At 42.0% G+C, this 21,524-nt stretch overlaps 1 protein-coding gene across 1 annotated transcript in view; it reads right to left on the reverse strand.

Annotated features, from left to right (window-relative positions):
• Positions 1 to 6,600: 6,600 nt before the first annotated feature.
• Positions 6,601 to 21,524, reverse strand: part of LOC307124942 (cytosolic phospholipase A2 gamma-like) — an 18,774-nt gene continuing 3,850 nt past the window's right edge. The window contains exons 2-15 of the mRNA XM_079814449.1: positions 20,536 to 20,571; positions 17,334 to 17,359; positions 16,896 to 17,144; positions 16,042 to 16,243; positions 15,426 to 15,528; positions 15,175 to 15,315; positions 14,709 to 14,774; positions 14,565 to 14,624; positions 14,249 to 14,377; positions 13,911 to 14,042; positions 13,513 to 13,590; positions 13,279 to 13,436; positions 7,010 to 7,175; positions 6,601 to 6,936 (exon numbers count right to left, since the gene is read on the reverse strand). Coding sequence (XP_079670575.1) covers positions 6,779 to 6,936; positions 7,010 to 7,175; positions 13,279 to 13,436; positions 13,513 to 13,590; positions 13,911 to 14,042; positions 14,249 to 14,377; positions 14,565 to 14,624; positions 14,709 to 14,774; positions 15,175 to 15,315; positions 15,426 to 15,528; positions 16,042 to 16,243; positions 16,896 to 17,144; positions 17,334 to 17,359 — 1,668 coding nt within the window. The 5' untranslated portion in view covers positions 20,536 to 20,571 and the 3' untranslated portion in view covers positions 6,601 to 6,778. The remainder of the gene's footprint in view (positions 6,937 to 7,009; positions 7,176 to 13,278; positions 13,437 to 13,512; positions 13,591 to 13,910; positions 14,043 to 14,248; positions 14,378 to 14,564; positions 14,625 to 14,708; positions 14,775 to 15,174; positions 15,316 to 15,425; positions 15,529 to 16,041; positions 16,244 to 16,895; positions 17,145 to 17,333; positions 17,360 to 20,535; positions 20,572 to 21,524) is intronic.

A 21,524-nucleotide genomic window follows, 5' to 3' on the forward strand; every position in this document is an offset into this window, starting at 1 on the left:
GTAAGGGTTTAAAATACTTCTAACACATTTTAAATGATGGATACAAAATCTAGTTTAGGTTTTGATCGCTAATATGCTGTTCCATCCACATTTGCATTTTGTCTATGTAGGCGATTGAAAATGTATTTTCTTGCTGCTGAAATACATTTTGAAATATATTTTCGTATATGAAGGCTGGAACAAAATATATTTTCACTTGCAAAAATATATTTAATCGAACTTTGAATATATTTCACTGTTTACAACATACATTTACCATATATTTAAAATATATTTTTGGCCAGAATTATTTCTTCCGTATGGGGAGCCTCGTTGTGCAGCATAACAGTGTCATTCATTATAACGGCAGTTTGGGCAAGTGTGCAGATACACTCACGACGTGTGATTGACAGATCCGAACATTATAAAGAGTGTTCTTTGATCGCTAATCTAGCATCGAATCACAATTTAAATAACAGATTTGTTTCATGTTACTAACAGAAACGATGTGAAGTTGATCGTTTAGTCACTGGCTTGATTCACGGATGCATAAACGATCTAGAAAGAAAGTCTGAGTGAACTTGTATGATTAGCTACACATCAGAAATCACAGATCAGGCATTAATGCACACTGTTACTCACTGTTTGTGGCGGTGCTGTCGAATCCATATCGTAAAGCCTGTGCTGACATTGCGAGTAAAATAAACAGAATCCATTTTCTCCAAATTCTCTGGGCGGGCAAAGCAGAAGAAGGGGAGGTAAGCGTTCCCGTATGACGACATACAGGGAAGATTCCAGATCGGCTCGTCTGAGCTCTCATTTTCTCAAACACCCAGAACTCGGTTTACACCTATCGAAATTTCTAGCCACTTGGGGACTATAGACAGGCTAGGGGAACTCATATTAGTGTCAAAAAACCTCATAAAATGATAATTTCATGCCAGGGGACCATTTAAAATCATAACCATAAACAATATTCTTTAACAGGTCATGCTCTCTGGACAATTCTCAGCATTTAAATCAGCAAATGTAATACATTTGTACGGTGACGCATTGCTGCCACATATTTTTTTCACTCAATTATGTCGTAATAACGAGATCTTCTGTCGTTAAAACTACATATTTTTCTTGGTAAAACGACATATATTTTCTCCTAATAAGGACATGTGTTGTATAGTGATGCGTGTATATACACTCACCTAAAGGATTATTAGGAACACCTGTTCAATTTCTCATTAATGCAATTATCTAATCAACCAATCACATGGCAGTTGCTTCAATGCATTTAGGGGTGTGGTCCTGGTCAAGACAATCTCCTGAACTCCAAACTGAATGTCGGAATGGGAAAGAAAGGAGATTTAAGCAATTTTGAGCGTGGCATGGTTGTTGGTTGTTGGAGTATTTCACAATCTGCTCAGTTACTGGGATTTTCACGCACAACCATTTCTAGGGTTTACAAAGAATGGTGTGAAAAGGGAAACACATCCAGTATGAGGCAGTCCTGTGGGAGAAAATGCCTTGTTGATGCTAGAGGTCAGAGGTCATGGGCCGACTGATTCAAGCTGATAGAAGAGCAACTTTGACTGAAATAACCACTCGTTACAACCGAGGTCTGCAGCAAAGCATTTGTGAAGCCACAACACACACAACCTTGAGGCGGATGGGCTACAACAGCAGAAGACCCCATCGGGTACCACTCATCTCCACTACAAAGAGGAAAAAGAGGCGACAATTTGCACAAGCTCACCAAAATTGGACAGTTGAAGACTGGAAAAATGTTGCCTGGTCTGATGAGTCTGGATTTCTGTTGAGACATTCAGATGGTAGAGTCAGAATTTGGCGTAAACAGAATGAGAACATGGATCCATCATGCCTTGTTACCACTGTGCAGGCTGGTGGTGGTGGTGTAATGGTGTGGGGGATGTTTTCTTGGCACACTTTAGGCCCCTTAGTGCCAAATGGGCATTGTTTAAATGCCACGGCCTGCCTGAGCATTGTTTCTGACCATGTCCATCCCTTTATGACCACCATGTCCCCATCCTCTGATGGCTACTTCCAGCAGGATAATGCACCATCACAAAGCTTGAATCATTTCAAATTGGTTTCTTGAACATGACAATGAGTTCACTGAACTAAAATGGCCGCCACAGTCACCAGATCTCAACCCAATAGAGCATCTTTGGGATGTGGTGGAACGGGAGCTTTGTGCCCTGGATGTGCATCCCACAAATCTCCATCAACTGCAGATGCTCTCCTATCAATATGGGCCAACATTTCTAAAGAATGCTTTCAGCACCTTGTGGAATCAATGCCACGTAGAATCAAGGCAGTTCTGAAGGCGAAACGGGGTCAAACACAGTATTAGTGTGGTATTATTCCTAGTAATCTTTTAGGTAAGTGTATGTCTGCATCCACATTAGAGAATTTATTTAGCCCATGCCTTTGTCACACTTGTTTGAAAAGCAGAAAAATAGGCTCATCCGCTGCCTGTATCAGTGGCAGTGCACATAGCACGAAATTGTTGTAATTTAGTGATGTAGCCTGCAGTTCATAACAGCCACGGGTAACAGGTGCCATTGATCGCTCATGATTAGCGCGTAGCTTTAACCTAGTAATGACGGACCCGGTGCAGCCACAAATATCATCACTATCTAGACCTACTGTAATTAAGACATTCAAGAAATGTATTAAAAAGAAAGAGGCTTTCAGCCTTACTCAAAGGCCGTGGAAACAGGCCAGTGGGTTCGTTACGCACGTCAATCCATTCCCTGCGTTCTTATTTTGCTTCTTATGTATTAAATATACAGGCAATTAGTTTATGAAACCTTGATCAAAATTAAATTACAATTTATAGAAAACGAAATTCACTTTAAAGAAATTATTTCTGCAAAACAACACTCAATAAAAATCATGTCTGACCCCACTAGGGCTGTAATCTCCCAGTCGATTAGTCGATTATTAGTCGATACGTTCTGGCTCGACCAAAATTCTGATTGGTCGATTTTTTGCTGCGTTCATTTCATAAGTTTTGCTGCGCCGTGTTCATTTGATCCGGTGGAGAGCACTGATTGCTAATGGGGGTGTTTTCAGAGCAGCCCTGTTTCACAGGTAACAGTCTGTCTTCAGAACACCCCCTTGTTTCCACTTCTTTTGGGTTAGCCCAACCTACTGGAGAAGAGAGACAGATTGAAGAAGGCTAGTTTGCTGTATATTATTTATTAATTGTGAGAGCGTTTTTTTCTGCTCTTGGTCTGGCTTGTTTAATAAATATTCCTTTTTTATTAAAGTGGACGTGCCTTTTGTGTTTAAGAGTAAAAGCTTTAAGTTAATAGTCTATTCGTGTCTCAGCCGTGAAGCTGATCCTGTGTTCACAGAGCGGCTGAAATGATAGTGTCTGTCAGTTATTATAATACATATGACAAAAACAATTGTCTAAATTATGTTACAGTTTCTTTATCAGTTCTTGTGATGATATCACTAGTTGACAACATAGTACACTCTAAAAAAAAAAAGGTTCTATATTGCACCAAAAATGGTTCTTGGCTCGTAATCATAGGGGAACCTTTTTAAGTGCTATATAGCACCAATTTTAAATCACTCGCACAAATCGCATCCGGCGTGAACGCAGCATAATGCTCTCATGTTGTTTTTCATGGGTTGACCAGTCCACACTGATAAAGTAGTAAAAACGCGTGCCTTGCCTCGTTATTGAAGTACACCACATAATTGGCGATGAGGAAAATCGGTTGAGTTCGTGAAATGGCGCACTTTTCCCAAAGACCGGACGAGTTCAAGTCTGAGCATAAAATGTGGTCTGCATACGCCGAGAGCATGGGGTTGCTGTTCGAAGCTCATAGTGTCGATGATGGAAAGAAAGTTCCAGTATTGTTGAGCTCGGTCGGCGCAGCAATACTTTTAATCAGATTGTGACCATTCTAAAAGATTATTATGAACCTAAACCATTGGTCATCGCCAAGCGTTTCAGGTACCGTAAATGTGTCCAGAAAAGCGACCAGACAGTGATGGAGTATGCTGCTGAGCTGTGCCAGCTCGCTGCGAATTGTGATTTCGGGGACAAGCTGGATGAAGCTCTACGTGATGGATTTTTCAGCGGAGTCAGTTCTGAGGCATGCCATCGCAAATTGCTCTCAGAGGATAGGCTGTCTTTTGCGAGATCCTGTGTTCACAGAGCGGCTGAAATGATACTGTCAGTTCTTATAATAGCCTACATATGACAAAAACAATTGTCTAAATTATGTTACAGTTTCTTTAACAGTTCTTGTGATGATATCACTAGTTGACAACATAGTACACTCAAAAAAAAAAAAAGGTTCTATATGGCACCAAAAATGGTTCTTGGCTCGTAATCATAGGGGAACCTTTTTAAGTGCTATATAGCACCAATTTTGGTGCTTCAGTGGTTCTTCAGAGGTTCTTCACTGGTTCTTTGACTAAGGTGCTACATAGCACCGCTACCATATACAGAACAGTTAACATATGGTGCTATATAGCACCAAAAGTGGTTCCCCTATGATTACGACGAAGAACCATTTTTGTTGCCATATAGAACCTTTTTTTTTTTTAGAGTGTAGCCTACTATATTTTGGGAAATCATAGGCTATGATATTGCGCAGGTGCACGTGATGCTGTCAGAGACTCGTGTGTCAGACTCATTTCAGTTCAAAATAATCAGCTCAAAAACTATTTAATATACTGCAAATAACCTACTAGTTTATGTTTATTTATAATTCATTTAGGCCGACAACAAGGCTACCAAGTACTGCGCACAGTGCACAGCTAATTCATTTAACGTTTTTTTTCCTAACGTCATTTTTAGTCAATTTTTAGTTGAAAATTTCAAGACTTCAGTCGACCCCGATTTTCTTTGGTTGATTACAGCCCTAGACCCCACTCCATATCTCCAGACATATTGCGCGTTTTATAGCCTATATAAGCTACTTATGCCGACGAAAGCGCCCGCAAATTACTTAATATTTATAATTTTTGCAGTTTTTTACCACTTTGTTATTTTGGCTCGGAATTTCGTAAACTGGAAATATGAACTGAATGTAGAAATTAAATTTGAAATTAAAAACTTTGCGTTTAATAAACAAAATACATTGTTTAAGGGTTTTGTGGCGTATTTAATACTATTAATATGAGCATTAAGGTTGACCCTGAAGACTTGCCATAGTTAGCTTGTGTATCTTCTGCGCATGTCATGTAAAAGTTGAGTCTGTAATGTGGCGTTCACACTGGACGCGATTCGCGCTAATCGCGCGAAGGTGGACGCATGAACCTTTTGAGTTTTCTCGCTTCATTCGCGTGTGACAACTACACAACAGACGCGAATTTGTGTCATGGGAGGGGCTTCTGCCCTATATGAGCCTATATGGTCACTTGAAGTCTTTTTTGTAAAAATTACTACTATTAATGTGTGACTAAACGTAGTTTAAAGACTTTCTCAGGCGATAATATAGTTGTTTAAAGCTCAAATCTGTGGTAAATTTATAAAAAGAGCCTATTTGAGCATTTTATCTGGTGTTTTGGGAGTTGTGAGATCCAGGCGATCAGTGGCATTCCGCGCTCGTTTACCCGGCAAGACCCGCCTTTCCTCGGCCAGTCCTTCTCACATTTGCCGCTGCTCTGGCTCTTTTTTTCTGCTCCAGTCTCGTTGTGAAATGGCTGACATAGATTTTGTTGAGAGGGTAGCTGTGCTTTATTTGCTGTGGAGCTGAAAAGCGGCGTAGACCCGTTCGGCGCCGTGTCTGGGTCCATCAGATCCTCCAGAAGCGCACCCAGCTCGGGGAGTTTCATCAACTCCTCCATTGTTGTTCGGATTTCTGCCTCCGCTTGTAAATGCGTCACTACTAGAGCAAGCTCGTGATTGGTTAACGCGGCGCGAAATATCCGCCAAAGTTCAGATTTTTCAACTTGAGCGATTCTTGAGCGATGGCCGTCACCACTTGCCCCGAACACAGAAAACATCAGAGGCCTCATTTGTAAAACTTTGCATAGGATTTGGGTCAGAAGTGGCATACAGATGAAACATAGAACGTGTGTACGCACAGATATATTCGGATTTATAAAACCGTGCGCATGCACATCCTACGCAGTTTTCCCTTAATAAATCACAATCAATTCTAAATGTAGCGCAGCTTTTGCAGCTTCATGTCACACCCATAGTTGCCCAGAAATAGTCAGTGAAACGCCCACAAGTTAATATTCAACGATTGCGAAATCATGGCAAACACAGAGAGGAAATAAAAAAAACGTAACTTCACTCAATGTGAAGTAGAAGTTATCATTGGCAAGGTTGAAAAGAGGATAAAAATGTTGTTTTGGAGGGCACAGTGTGGGCATTTCTAATGCCAAAAAGGCACTTGAGTGGCAAAAGGTTGCAGACGCCATAAATGCTGTAGCCTCACAACCTCGGACCATGGCCCAAATAAAAAAGAAATGGTCGGACATCAAAGTCGAGGCAAAAAAGTGTCTAGCGCTCCATCGCCAGAGTGTGTGATTAAATACAAACCGTTCTAAAGCAGGATAAAACCTTGTATGTGGTTCATTCACTTCATGTTTTTAGAGATTAAAGCTTGAACAAGAGTCATCTCTAGTTTTCATTCTTGCTGTTACTTTTACTTTTTTAATACTCAAGTACAAATTTAATGTGGTACTTTTTTACTTTTACTCAAGTATGACTCTGGTCAGATACTTTTACTTTTAATTGAGTCTGATTAAAACAAACAGTGAGGACTTTTCCGCCTCATTTCAGAACGCGGCACACCACTGATACTCATTATTGTGTGTTTTTCATGGCCAGACGGATCTGCTCCTTCAGATTGTCTTCGTTGTTTGTGAAGTTTTTTCCAGCGACGCCCATAAGATCATCGATCATCTCAGCGCTGTAAGGACTTTGAAACGTGTGATATGTTTCCTTGTACTTCTCAAATGTATCTGATGAAACAGTAACACACTTAAATCAGAACAGGACTTTTTTAATCCGGACTACTGTAAGATCATAACTTGCCTCCACAGTTGACCACATTAAAGAGAGGGATGTGGATCACGGTTGGAGCGTTTTGGCCTTTGAACACATAGAAGTCCTTCGGTTTCTTTACGTCTTCATCGGGAATCTTGACCTCAGGGAAAGGGATCTTTAGTTTCCTGCACATCTCAGCAGCTTCCCTCACCGTCTGCAGTGGAAAAGCATCACATTATTGTTTGATTAAAAGGGATCAAGTAGGTCGCTCATTCAGTTAAATCATCGGGATGAGAACCCACCTCTGAGATAAATAGGAATGCTAATGCCAAGTTCACACTGCCCGATTTTGACGCGCCAACAGGTTTTGGGAAATCGCCAACAAATGCCAGAAATCATAGGCAAGTCGGTGTCCTGCACGTGAGTGACAATCACGCAGTGTGAATTATCAAAGACGCGATCTGAGAGAATTGCTGACGCCCATGAGATATATGGCATGGTAAATATCTGGACCCGTCGGCGATTCAAACCATAGATATACATAATAAAGGCTAGAATAAAGGTCTCATCTGTGCTGCTGGTCAATGGAGGTCGACGTCTGCACCTGGCGGCCATCTTGTCACAGTCAGCTCGCTCACTCGTAACATTGTGTTTAAATGGTGCGTGTACTTTTAAAATAACCATAACTTGCTCAATTTTCTACCGATTTCCAAACTGTTTGTTTTTTTATAAACGTCAGAGATGTAGTTATGACACTGCATACTTACACTGTAAAAAAAATCAGGTCTCCAATTGAAGATTTTCTAGTGACTGATCACATCTAAATTTTTTAGTTGGCTAAATTGAATTTCTCAATTCACAGAAATTCAATTTGGCCAACTGAAAAATTTAGATGTGATCGGTCACTAGAAAATTTTCAAATGGAGACCTGAATTTTTTTTACAGTGTATGAGTAATTATTCATAATTTGTTCAAGCATCCATAATTGTAGCCACATTAATAATGTTTGTAAGAAACCAAACCATTTGTAAATCCGTCAAGATTTCAGCGAGATAAGAGTATTTGTGTTAAGATCACTCACCTCACATCAGAGCCCACCAGAAAGCTTGCCTGTGACAAGATGGCCGCCGGTGATGACGTTAGAGACTCCGCTGTAAGACATCTAGCCTTTATTATGTATATCTATGACATCAGGTACCACAGAGCCCACCAGAAAGCTTGCCTGTGACAAGATGGCCGCCGGTGATGACGTTAGATACTCCGCCATAAGACATCTAGCCTTTATTATGTACATCTATGACATCAGGTACCACAGAGCCCGCCAGAAAGCTTGACTGTGACAAGATGGCCGCCGGTGATGACGTTAGAGACTCCGCCGTAAGACGTCTAGCCTTTATTATGTATATCTATGATTCAAACTCCTGCTGTGTGAAATGTGTTTTGACTGAAAAATACATCAGCGATGACCTACAGCCAATGAGAGAGCAAGATACAGGGCAGCTGGAGGTTCAGGGAGGAGTTATAGACCAGAATCAGGGGCGTCGGACTGGGGGTAAAACCGGTACTTATTACCAGGGCCCCAAGGGGAGAGAGGGCCCTTGAAAAGTCTGGAATATGGGGTTGAGGAACATGCAGGCCCATCAGGACTGCCTATGCATAGGGCCAGGGATCTTGTGCTCCTCCCCTGACCAGAATATCAGTATTTTAATAGATATATTTACAATTATATCAAACAGAAACAAAGCACAAACATTTGCTTGACCAGCCGCAACAGCAGCACATTGCAAAATGATTTATTTACCTCCAACTGTCTTTGCAAAACACAATCCTTGCTCCCTGTGTCTCCCCAACCATTTCCTCCCCCATAATCTTTTTTCTTTTTCAATTTGGATCACAAACATTCTGCAGTCTATCATTTTTAATAACAATCCCAGTCTCGCGTGAGAACTCCGGTCTGACTGTCTTCTAGCCACGTTTAATTTAGAAACATAAAATCCAGGTTGTTTGTGGTTAAGTCGTTGACTAGAAATCATTTATTTTTAAGTGAGCAGATGTTTAAAAGTGCTAAATTAATGGTCTTGCTTTAATGTCCCCACAGTAGTATTAGTTTGACATGTAATAGGCAGCAGATTAGATGGGTTTGCCATATGGCTTGAGAAGGCCTTAAACTTTCTATCACGTAATAGAACAGAAATAGAGAAAGAGACAGGCACACTGGGTTCCCGCTTGTTCTATAAACATTTGATAAAGTCACTGTTATCATAGCGGGGACCCGACACACATCACTGAGAGCTGTTATCAGCAGTGATGGGAATAACGGCGTTACTGATAAACGGCGTTACTAACGGAATTATTTTTTTCAGTAACGAGTAATCAAACGAATTACTCTTCCTCCCGTTACAACGCCGTTAGCGTTACTGAGGGGGAAAAAAGCGGCGTTAGTCGCGTTACTATAATTGACCTCACTGAAGCGCTTTTCATCCGAACAGGCTCTCTGTCAGTCGGACCTGCAACGTGTGTGTGTGTGTGTGTGTGTGTGTGTGCGCGCGCGCGCACCAGCCATGCGTGTTGGGGGTGGGTGCGGTGGTGCACATAACTGATGATGATTGGTGGGTGGGAGACAAGGTTGAAGTTGATAGGTTGAGTTCACACCTATTTTTTTCACGGTCTATGGTTCACACACACACACACACACACACACACACACACCAATGACGCACACGCATATGCACATTCAGCGATGGTCCAACGACTTCAAAGGTAGCTTTCGCAAACTGGAAGCATAAGCGCTACTTTTCCCTCGTTGAGGTGAAAGGTAAGAATATTTATTTAACATGCAACTTATGCCCTGGAAGAAAGAGTCTCTCCACGCCGGTGGCAAGTGATTCTGAAGCGCCTCACATCATCATATGCCACAACATTAGTGGCTAAAAACCCAGGTGATAACGTGAGCTCCACTACCAAAGGACAGTATAGTACTGATAATATTTACACAATATTTACACTATAGTAGGCCTACTGATAATATTTACAATAATGCATTGAATTTGATAGGTGTCTCTTACATTGTCCCACAGCAACATTACAATAGTGTACATTAATGTACAATGTTTTATAATACTAATTTATTCTATTTAGTGTCCAATTCATTCATTTAACATATCTAATATTGGGGGCATCCGAGTTATTTGACATATTTGAACATTTGAAAAAAAAAAAAAAGTAACGCAGTAATTACTTTCCCTGGTAATTAGTTACTTTTATAATGAAGTAACTCAGTTACTAACTCAGTTACTATTTGTAAGAAGTAACTAGTAACTATAACTAATTACTTTTTTAAAGTAACGTGCCCAACACTGGTTATCAGTTGTTTATGGTTCACCTACAGCAGATGGAGGAGGGTGTGGGCCCTAGCATTGTTGGCAGAGGCCGAAGAGCTCTCACAGGAGGAGGGGGAGAACAAGCTAGGCCCACAGGCTTTGGTGGTTGTGGGGTTCAACGCTTTTTGGTTCGCTCGCAGGGGGCTCGCAGCGATAGAGTGATAGTTTGGTTCCAACATACACCTGTTCTTCCATTTTCTCGGAGAAGCTAAGAAGCAGGGATGCTGGAGAGAGGAATAACATGGCTCAGTGGTTCATGTAGGTTGTCTACAAACTGGAAGGTTGGTGGTTCAATCCCCGGTTCCACTTGACCAAGTGTTGAGGTGTCCATGAGCAACACCCCTAACCCCAGCTGCTCCTGATGAGCTGGATGATGCCTTGCATGGCTGACACCGCCGGCGGTGTATGAACGGGTGAATGTGAGGCAATATGTAAAGCGCTTTGAATGGCCATGGGTCTGTTGAAAGCGCTATATAAATGCAGTCCATTTACCAAAAACATGTCTGGTGAGGGGGGCTGTTGCTCTGGTGTTACCGGAGGCTGTAATATGTTATCCTGGCTTCCCTGGCGGTTTTCCAGAAAGTCATCCTTGGGGGCTGAATCTTGGAGCAGTTCTAATCCATCACAGGCTATCTGTAGTGAGCTCCGTGGTGCGAAGTGAAGTCCAGAGGTTATTCATACTCTGTAAAAGTTTGTGTGTGCCATTCAGGTTGAGTGGATTGCTACACACTGCTGAAGGATGATGGAGGGAGATGTAGATATTGTCCTTTAGCACTCTTGCACCAAGTTTGTTTGGGTGGAGGCCATCCTGTTTAAACAGCTGTCTCTGACTCCAGAAAAGATTGAAGTTGTCGATGAAGTTCAGTCCAAGTATTAAGCCCAAGCAACCGTGAGAACCTATTAGTTCCTCTTGCTGGGAGTGGTCCACTGATGAACGGCTGATCTTTCAGCCTTCTAAGTTTTTCAAAAAAGTTCATTGAAATCCCTCTTAAGGAGTTCTGACTGCCCTTTCAAAATATCATTCTTCCCCACATGAGTGAATAGTCGATTTGCAGTCTTATATTTCATCAAAATGTTCTTAAGTTCCCTGCTTATGTCAGAAACCGTTGCTTGTGGAATGCAGAACATAGTTGTATCCCTGCTGCTAATTTTTCTGCTAATGGAGTCACCCACTATCAGAGTCCTGAGCTCGGCTGTGCTCTGAGCTGAGTGGATTTCTCACCCAAATTCATCATGTCCGGTGATTCCTCATTCACATTGATTTAATACTTCAAATGGTAGGGGGATAGAGGATGCTACTGCGGCAATATGTAATACTCGTGACAATCTGTTGTCTCGAGAGCCTTTAGGTCTCGCTCCCTGTTTGTGCCATTGATTAGTGTGTTGATCAGTTACGGGTTGTTTCTCTACACTCATTATGGCCTGTTGCTGGAGCACTAGTTTCATGGGACTGCTGTATACTGAGGGCGTCCATGATGAAGCTCTGCTGTGTGTTCAGTCCGGTTTGGTAGTCCCACAAGCAACTTTGTTTCAAGAACTGCAATCCTTTGTTGAAGTCTGTGGCAGTTTGTGCAGCATATAGATTCCAGAAGAGGCTGCTGTTGGTGGGATGCTGGCCGGATAAAAAAAATCCACTTTATTGTAGTAGTCTTCCAGTTACAAAAGTTTCTAGTTTTAGCGTTGGTGTCAAGCTTTGTCGTTTTAACACTGTGCTGATTTGCTGTAGTTTAATGGTATTTTAAATGCGAAATTCACATGCTTTGTATATCTACAGTGATAGTGATATTTTATTTGTAATGATCTTTTTATTTCAGTATTTATAGGCATCAATATATAATTTATATATTTAACACAGCACAAGACTGAAAGTCAGATTTTAATACAAGTGAAATTAACTGATTTGTTGTCAGCTTTTTTGTATTGTGAATGCAAAGTGAATGAAAACCCTGATAAAGGCTGAGTGTGTGTCATTGATGTGTTAATTTGACAGCATTGTTATGTGTGATCGTACACTCCAGGGACCAGCCAAGAGTAATCACACCGGTGTGATCGTACACTTCAGGGACCAGCCAAGACTGATCTCACCGGTGTGATCGTACACTTCAGGGACCAGCCAAGACTGATCACACCGGTGTGATCGTACACTTCAGGGACCAGCCAAGACTGATCACACCGGTGTGATCGTACACTTCAGGGACCAACCAAGACTGATCTCACCGGTGTGATCGTACACTTCAGGGACCAGCCAACACTGATCACACCGGTGTGATCGTACACTCCAGGGACCGACCGGTGTGGTCGTACACTCCAGGGACCAGCCAAGACTAATCACAACGGTGTGATCGTACACTCCAGGGACCGACCGGTGTGGTCGTACACTCCAGGGACCAGCCAAGACTAATCACAACGGTGTGATCGTACACTCCAGGGACCGACCGGTGTGGTCGTACACTCCAGGGACCAGCCAAGACTAATCACAACGGTGTGATCGTACACTCCAGGGACCGGGCAAGACTGATCACACCGGTGTGATCGTACACTCCAGGGACCAGCCAAGACTTATCTCACCGGTGTGATCGTACACTCCAGGGATCAGCCAAGACTGATCACACCGGTGTGATCGTACACTCCAGGGATCAGCCAAGACTTATCACACCGGTGTGATCGTACACTCCAGGCACCGGCCAAGACTGATCTCACCGGTGTGATCGTACACTCCTGGCACCGGCCAAGACTGATCACACCGGTGTGATCGTACACTCCAGGGACCGGCCAAGACTGATCACAACGTTGTGATTGTACACTCCAGGGACCAGCCAAGACTGATCACACCGGTGTGATCGTACACTGCAGGGGCCAGCCAAGACTGGTAAATATATAAAACAGCAGCGAAGCAGGAATTAACTTCTATGAGTCAATTCTCTGTGCGTATAATACCGTGAAAGGATCTTTGTCGTCACTGAAATCCAGTGAAATGATGAGGTCGATGTCTCTCTCTTCTCTCAGCACTGAGAAGTAGGGTGAGTTGAGCAACAGCCCGCCATCTTCATAGTCTCTCGTCTCACTTTCCAGAAGAGTGGAGGGCACTCTGTCATCTGAGAGGTCAGCATTATTATATTATTCACAATGAATTCCCAGTTAGCACCTGTCCATTTGAGTTTCTGTTCTCACCTTTAATTTTGTGAAGGAAGTCATAATTCCTGCCCCATTTCCACTGAGCCATGCACTTGCAAATGCTAAAGTAAACATCTGTAAAAACAAATACACAGTGGTGCTTAAATTCAGTAAATGGTTCTGATATTGTTTTATATTCTGTATATATTTTTAGTTGACTATATGGTTCTTTAGAGAAAAGTTATGTTTCATTATAGTTTCTTCAGCGCTAAAGTACATCACGGGATGTCTAAAGGTGTGGCATCAGTCTGTTAAACCTGTTTTGTTGGTGATAATGGAATAATTTATGAAATCTTAGAGTAAAAGCACAATTCGGTTTATGCATTAATCTGGCTTGAAAATCAAAAATAAGTACATTATACAAATGAACACATTGTAAAGGCTGTTCAACCTACCAAAAGGCCAGAAACTGAAGCGAACACTCAAAGCATTACACACATCCACAGTGTATTGTTTCATATACTGTTTTGCAGCTTCTTTATCAGCAAGATTCAGATTTTTCGTTTGAAAATGTTCGCCAGTGAGCTCTGTAAAAACAGGGGAATGTGCAGATTGAGTTCTCTTTATCTGATGCAGTTAAATTAGTTTGTGTATCTTGTGTTAATTAGAGTTTTTGTTGGTCAAAACTGAGGTTTTTGCGTGATATTGTATATTTGTTGCTTCATCAATTAGTTAGTAGTTTGTTTTACTGTTTAAATGTTGCCTTTTCTAGCACGCTTTAGGAAAATCTTACCCTTCAGTTTTGTTCTGATGGATTTATCAAGATCAGACGGATCGATGCCCTTCAAAACGGAGAGATTCATGTCCACCAGATCCATGAGCAGCTGGTAACACTCGTCTATGGGAGGGCAGTCTGGATCTTCTAGAAAACACACATTGAACAAACGTGCAAAATGTTTTTCCATCCCCAAATTTATGACATTCAGATATCAGGTTATAATCATAATTATAGCGTTTAGAGTTTAACTTTTTATTAGCATGAATAGATCATTAAAAAACAAAAGACTGATCAACTTGTCAATAAATAAAAGCTGTAAGAAATGCTTTACCTTTCTTAATTTCCGCAAACATCCCTGTTTCTCTTTTAAGCAGGAAATGATGAAAGAAATCTGGGGGGATTTAAAGTTCACGTGATATTGAAATGACTGTCAGCTTTAGGCAGAACTGAATCTTCAGAATAAATGAAGTTACACCTTTTATTCGTTTCCAGAGGAATTTACGGATCTCGTCTCCATCAGCTAAAGCGCTGCCACACAGACCTGCAGAAAACACATTTAAGTTTACAATTGTTTACAGTGAGTAAACCAAAATGTGTCATTTTTTTTAAAAGATGTGTAAAACAAAGTTTGATTTAAGCTCTTATTGTTAAGCAAACATGCTCTTTTCTTTAAATCACTGTGTATGAGAAGGTTTATGTTGAAAAGCACCACCTCATATGTTGTTGAAATGATTTTTAAATTATTTTTCAATATTTCTAATTGTAATGTTTACATTTTTAGTTTTGACAGACCTGATCTCCAGATCAATCCCAGAGACTACTGATCTATTTCACACTATTCTCTGATTCAGGTCAACATACAGTGTACAATACAGAATCTGTAGAATGTAAGTTGATATTATCAGTATGAATAAACTCTCTCCTGTAACAGAGTGTGTTACCTTGCAGGTACAGCATGTCCATTTCAGGCTGCTTCTTCTTCTTAGAGCCATTGTGAAACTGACTGCCAAAGCTGGAGGTTTCCACAAACGCTCCAATGAGGGAATAACCCGCTTCATGTGGAGTGAACTCAAACCAGGGGTCTGCAGACAGAAACACGTCCATATAACAGCTGGAACTAACACATTAACTCTGTCTCTTTCACACACACACACACACACACACACACACACACACACACACACACACAGACCTGCATCTTTGCGTTGTTTGCAGTGCTTGTCGATCACGGTGTAGATGGGAAACGGGTCTTTACTGAGCTGGTTCCACTGCTCTGTGAGTGTGTGCTCGTCTATCTGAAGAGAAAAGTTGATTTTTACAGCTGTTGATTATCATGTTGGTGTATGGGAGATCTGGGACAATTTCTTCAGTCACAAACAAGCTCAAGTGAAAAACACCTGCTAGAAATTGTTTTTCTTTGTGGAAACTTTGCATGTAATGAGATGATATAAATCAAAATCAATATTTTATGTCCAATATTATAATATTAATTATTTAATTAAATGTATACATTAACTGCTGTGTTCTTGCATTTACACGGCTTGACCAGCGGATGTCACTGTGTGCTCGTTCTCGTCATTATGAGAATGTTTCCCATTATTACGAGAAATTATGACAAGTCATTATTATGAGGAAGTTTCTCATCTAAATCACATAAGTCATAATTATGAGAGTTTTGCTCATTATTATGACTCACAAAATCATATTTTTGACCAAGTGTGTTGTACATTAAAATATAGCACTTTCTAAGATGGTGAGAACTTCATTAAGATCCTACATCACTGAGGGTTGTGGTATGTGATACTGACCTCTTTCAAATAATCTGTGATGAACATCGCTGCCCAGACATCAGTCAAGCTGAAGAAGTCTTTCCCATAGTAATATTTATCCAGTTTGGCAAATGCATCTGTCCAGCTGACTCCAGAACTGATGAGTCTCTTGATGATCTTGTCTTTCACAGTCTCTAGTTTAGTGGACCAGTCTGGTTCCTGATATAATGAGGCCATGCACCTTCAGAGGAACAACATATGCTCTCATTTATGACATTCACACTCAAAAAAAAACTCTGCTCATTATCATCAGGTGTTCATCATCAATGATCAATCATCTCTTAATTATCTCATTAGCATCAACACTGCTTCAATGGTACTTTAACTCAGTAGTAGGCACACACATGAAAACTGGGCAGTGTTAATTTAACAAGGGCGTTTTTCTGTGTACTATTACATAAATCTTACCTGTTTCATTTACGTAAATCTGACATATATGAATCACATTCAGTTTATCAATACAATTACATAAATCTTACCTGTTACATTTATGTATGACTTCCAAAGATGAATCACATGAAGTTTATATTTGTTTTAAAGTTAAAATTATGTAATCCAAATGCATGGAAAATGTTTATGCAATTCAAATACATAAATCTTATGTTTAGTTTTTAAGTGCACCCTTTGTGTGTGTGTGTGTGTGTGTGTGTGTGTGTGTGTGTGTGTGTGTGTGTGTGTGTGTGTGTGTGTGTGTGTGTGTGTGTGTGTGTGTGTGTGTGTGTGTGTGTGTGTGTGTGTGTGTGTGTGTGTGTGTGTGTGTGTGTGTGTGTGTGTGTGTGTGTGTGTGTGTGTGTGTGTGTGTGTGTGTGTGTGTGTGTGTGTGTTGTTTGTACCAGGTGGATACAGAGACTCCGCTCAGATAAAGGATGCAGTCCAGCAGACCTGTTTTCTGGAGTTGATCCAGGGATCCCAGCAAACCCACCATGGCTCTTTCTCCTCCTCCAGAACCCAGTAATGCAATGTTTGGCGCCTCACTGCACTTTATCTGCAGCTTCTCCAGGCTTTGTAGAATATCTTCTCTCCTTTTAGCTAAAAACTCCTCCTCCTTCTTATTCAGAGAGTGTTTGATTCTCACCTCACCACTGCAGAGACACACACATGCTGAATTTAACATCACATACTGCTATTTCATATATTTGGATTTTAGATTTAAATAAAGAATAAGTATCCAGTTTGTAATAGACGTTAATTCTCTAAGTAATGCAGTTCAGTGCTTATAGGTGATATAATGAAGTGCACAGCTTCCATCAAAGGAAAATCAGCAGAATTACCTTTCCTGGGGTTCAGATGCACTCATCTATAAAACAATGGAGTCAACATTAAAGTTAAAATCTATAATTCCAAAACTAATAGGGAACATCTTTTGATCAACTTTTTAGTCATACATCATGTCAACTATTAAGCTAATTTTTGTTTGTGTTACGTACACTATATTGCCAAAAGTTTTGGACGTCTGCCTTTACATGCACATGAACTTCCCATTCTTAACCCGTAGGGTTTAATATGGAGTTGTAACAGCTTCAGCTCTTCTGGGAAGGCTTTCCTCAAGGTTTAGGAGTGTGTTTATGGGGATTCTTCTAGAAGCGCGTTTGTGATGTTGGACGAGAAGGCCTGGCTCTCAGTCTCCGCTCTAATTCATCCCAAAGCTGTTCTATCGGGTTGAGGTCAGGACTCAAGTTCCTCCACACCAAACTCGCTCATCCATGTCTTTATGGAGCGACGCTTGTGCACTGGTCAGTCATGCTGGGACAGGAAGGGGCCGTCCCCAAACTGTTCCCACAAAGTTAGGAGCATGAAATTGTCCAAAATGTCTTATTGAAGCATTAAGAGTTCCTTTCACTGGAACTAAGAGGGCAAGCCCTGAAAAACAACCCCACCCCGTAATCCCCCCTCCACCAAACTTTACATTTGGCACAATGCATGGACAGACTCGTCCATGGGATTGTCAGACAGAGAAGCGTGATTGGTCACTCAGAGAACACGTCTCCACTGCTCTAGAGTCCAGTGGTGGCGCGCTTTACCCCACTGCATCCCACACTTTGGTGATGTAAGGCTTGGATGAGCTGCTTGGCCATGGAAACCCATTCCATGAAGCTCTACACACTGTTCTTGAGCTCATCTGAAGGCCACAGGAGTTTGGAGGTCTGGAGCTCTTGACTCTGCAGAAAGTGGGCGACTTCTGTGACCCTCAGCATGCGCTGACCCCGCTCTGTGATTTCACTTCGTGGCTGAGTTGCTGTTGTTCCCAATCGCTTCCACTTTGTTATAACACCACTAACAGTTGAGCATGGAATATTTAGTAGTGAGGAAATGTCCTGAATGGACTTATTGCACAGGTGTCCACCGATCACGGTATCACGCTTGAGTTCTCTGAGCTCCTGAGAGCGGCCCATTCTCTCACTAATGTGTGTAGAAGCGAACACACACACACACACACACACACGCTCCTGAGAGCGGCCCATTCTCTCACTAATGTGTGTAGAAGCGAACACACACACACACACACACACACGCTCCTGAGAGCGGCCCATTCTCTCACTAATGTGTGTAGAAGCGAACACACACACACACACACACACACACACGCTCCTGAGAGCGGCCCATTCTCTCACTAATGTGTGTAGAAGCGAACACACACACACACACACACACGCTCCTGAGAGCGGCCCATTCTCTCACTAATGTGTGTAGAAGCGAACACACACACACACACACGCTCCTGAGAGCGGCCCATTCTCTCACTAATGTGTGTAGAAGCGAACACACACACACACACACACACACACACGCTCCTGAGAGCGGCCCATTCTCTCACTAATGTGTGTAGAAGCGAACACACACACACACACACACACACACGCTCCTGAGAGCGGCCCATTCTCTCACTAATGTGTGTAGAAGCGAACACACACACACACACACACACACACGCTCCTGAGAGCGGCCCATTCTCTCACTAATGTGTGTAGAAGCGAACACACACACACACACACACGCTCCTGAGAGCGGCCCATTCTCTCACTAATGTGTGTAGAAGCGAACACACACACACACACACACACACACTCCTGAGAGCGGCCCATTCTCTCACTAATGTGTGTAGAAGTGAACACACACACACACACACACACACACACACACTCCTGAGAGCGGCCCATTCTCTCACTAATGTGTGTAGAAGCGAACACACACACACACACACGCTCCTGAGAGCGGCCCATTCTCTCACTAATGTGTGTAGAAGCGAACACACACACACACACACACACACACACACGCTCCTGAGAGCGGCCCATTCTCTCACTAATGTGTGTAGAAGCGAACACACACACACACACACACACACACACGCTCCTGAGAGCGGCCCATTCTCTCACTAATGTGTGTAGAAGCGAACACACACACACACACACACACGCTCCTGAGAGCGGCCCATTCTCTCACTAATGTGTGTAGAAGCGAACACACACACACACACACACACACACGCTCCTGAGAGCGGCCCATTCTCTCACTAATGTGTGTAGAAGCGAACACACACACACACACACACACACACGCTCCTGAGAGCGGCCCATTCTCTCACTAATGTGTGTAGAAGCGAACACACACACACACACACACACACACACGCTCCTGAGAGCGGCCCATTCTCTCACTAATGTGTGTAGAAGCGAACACACACACACACACACACGCTCCTGAGAGCGGCCCATTCTCTCACTAATGTGTGTAGAAGCGAACACACACACACACACACACACACACACACACTCCTGAGAGCGGCCCATTCTCTCACTAATGTGTGTAGAAGTGAACACACACACACACACACACTCCTGAGAGCGGCCCATTCTCTCACTAATGTGTGTAGAAGCGAACACACACACACACACACGCTCCTGAGAGCGGCCCATTCTCTCACTAATGTGTGTAGAAGCGAACACACACACACACACACGCTCCTGAGAGCGGCCCATTCTCTCACTAATGTGTGTAGAAGCGAACACACACACACACACACGCTCCTGAGAGCGGCCCATTCTCTCACTAATGTGTGTAGAAGCGAACACACACACACACACACGCTCCTGAGAGCGGCCCATTCTCTCTCTAATGTGTGTAGAAGCGAACACACACACACACACACGCTCCTGAGAGCGGCCCATTCTCTCACTAATGTGTGTAGAAGCGTCTGCTAGAGCTTGATTTATACACCTGTGGCCATGAAGTGATTGAACACCTGAACTCAGTGATTTGGAGGAGCGGCACAATACTTTTGCCAATATAGTGTAAGTTGCTAACAGTTGAAGTTATAGTGTTTACTAGTTTGCATCAGGCGACTGGTTTTGGAAAACCTTTAATTAAGAATTAAAGCATTAAAGTCTGGATTCATCCATATACTGTTATCACTTATAAGGACATTAAGCCTATGAATTGCCCTGTCGTAAAAGCTTTGAAAAATATACTTACTGTTCTTGTACAGTCTTGTAAAAGCTGTAAATCTGTCTGTAATAGATCAAAACAGATAAAATACAACTAAAACTTAAATATAGAGAATATAGAGAGAGTGTGAAATGTGTTTTAAGAGAGTTTATTTTCAGGTTCAAACATGCCCATATAGTTGAAGAAACACATGTAAACTCATACAGACACACATAGTAATGCATATAATATTCATTTTCTATAGCTTGTACATTCATATGAATATTTTACATGTAGGCTATATTGATTTTCTAGCTGTGATTTTGTCCTTTCTTCAGTTTTGGATAAAGCCGGTGTTGTGTAATATTCAGTTCCCTGTTCCAATTGGGGGAGTACTCATGAATATTCATGATTCTTCCCCTGTTGTGGGCATGTCCTTGAGACAACACTCAAACGAATGGAACAGAGAGTATTAGTACAGGAAAACGCGTAGTTCCCTTTCTGTCGGTGTGGTGTCGAACCGTGGACGTGGTGTCGAACCGACAGTAAGGAGGTTGTCCTCAGGAGCCCCAATCACCCCAAAATATACATTACCCTTTGGAAATAATCCATTAAACAAGCTGTGATTTCAGGAGCATGCACTAATATTTTCAGATTCCATTTGTTTGCGTGTTGTCTCAAGGCCACGCCCACAATGGGGGAACTCATGAATATTTATGCAAGTTATACTCCACCCACTGGAACTGTGGAAACCCCCGAATCACATAATGCTCAGTAGTACACATATATGTATTTGCATTGTACTAAAATGCATTCATTTTCAATGGGCATAAATGCGGCTGAAACAGGTGGTCTAGTGCATCCCAAATATTTCAACATTTTAATATAACATTATTGTCATTATGGCCTTTAGAAAAAAGTAGAGCACTATAGGCCCATGTGGCTCGGCCTAAGCTTTTGTCTTTAGATTACTTTTACTTTTATACTTTAAGTAGTTTTGAAGCCATTGACACTTTTAAAACTTCAAAGTCTTTTTA

Source organism: Gobio gobio, assembly GCF_949357685.1.
Source record: "Gobio gobio genome assembly, chromosome: 4".
Lineage (NCBI taxonomy): Eukaryota > Metazoa > Chordata > Actinopteri > Cypriniformes > Gobionidae > Gobio > Gobio gobio.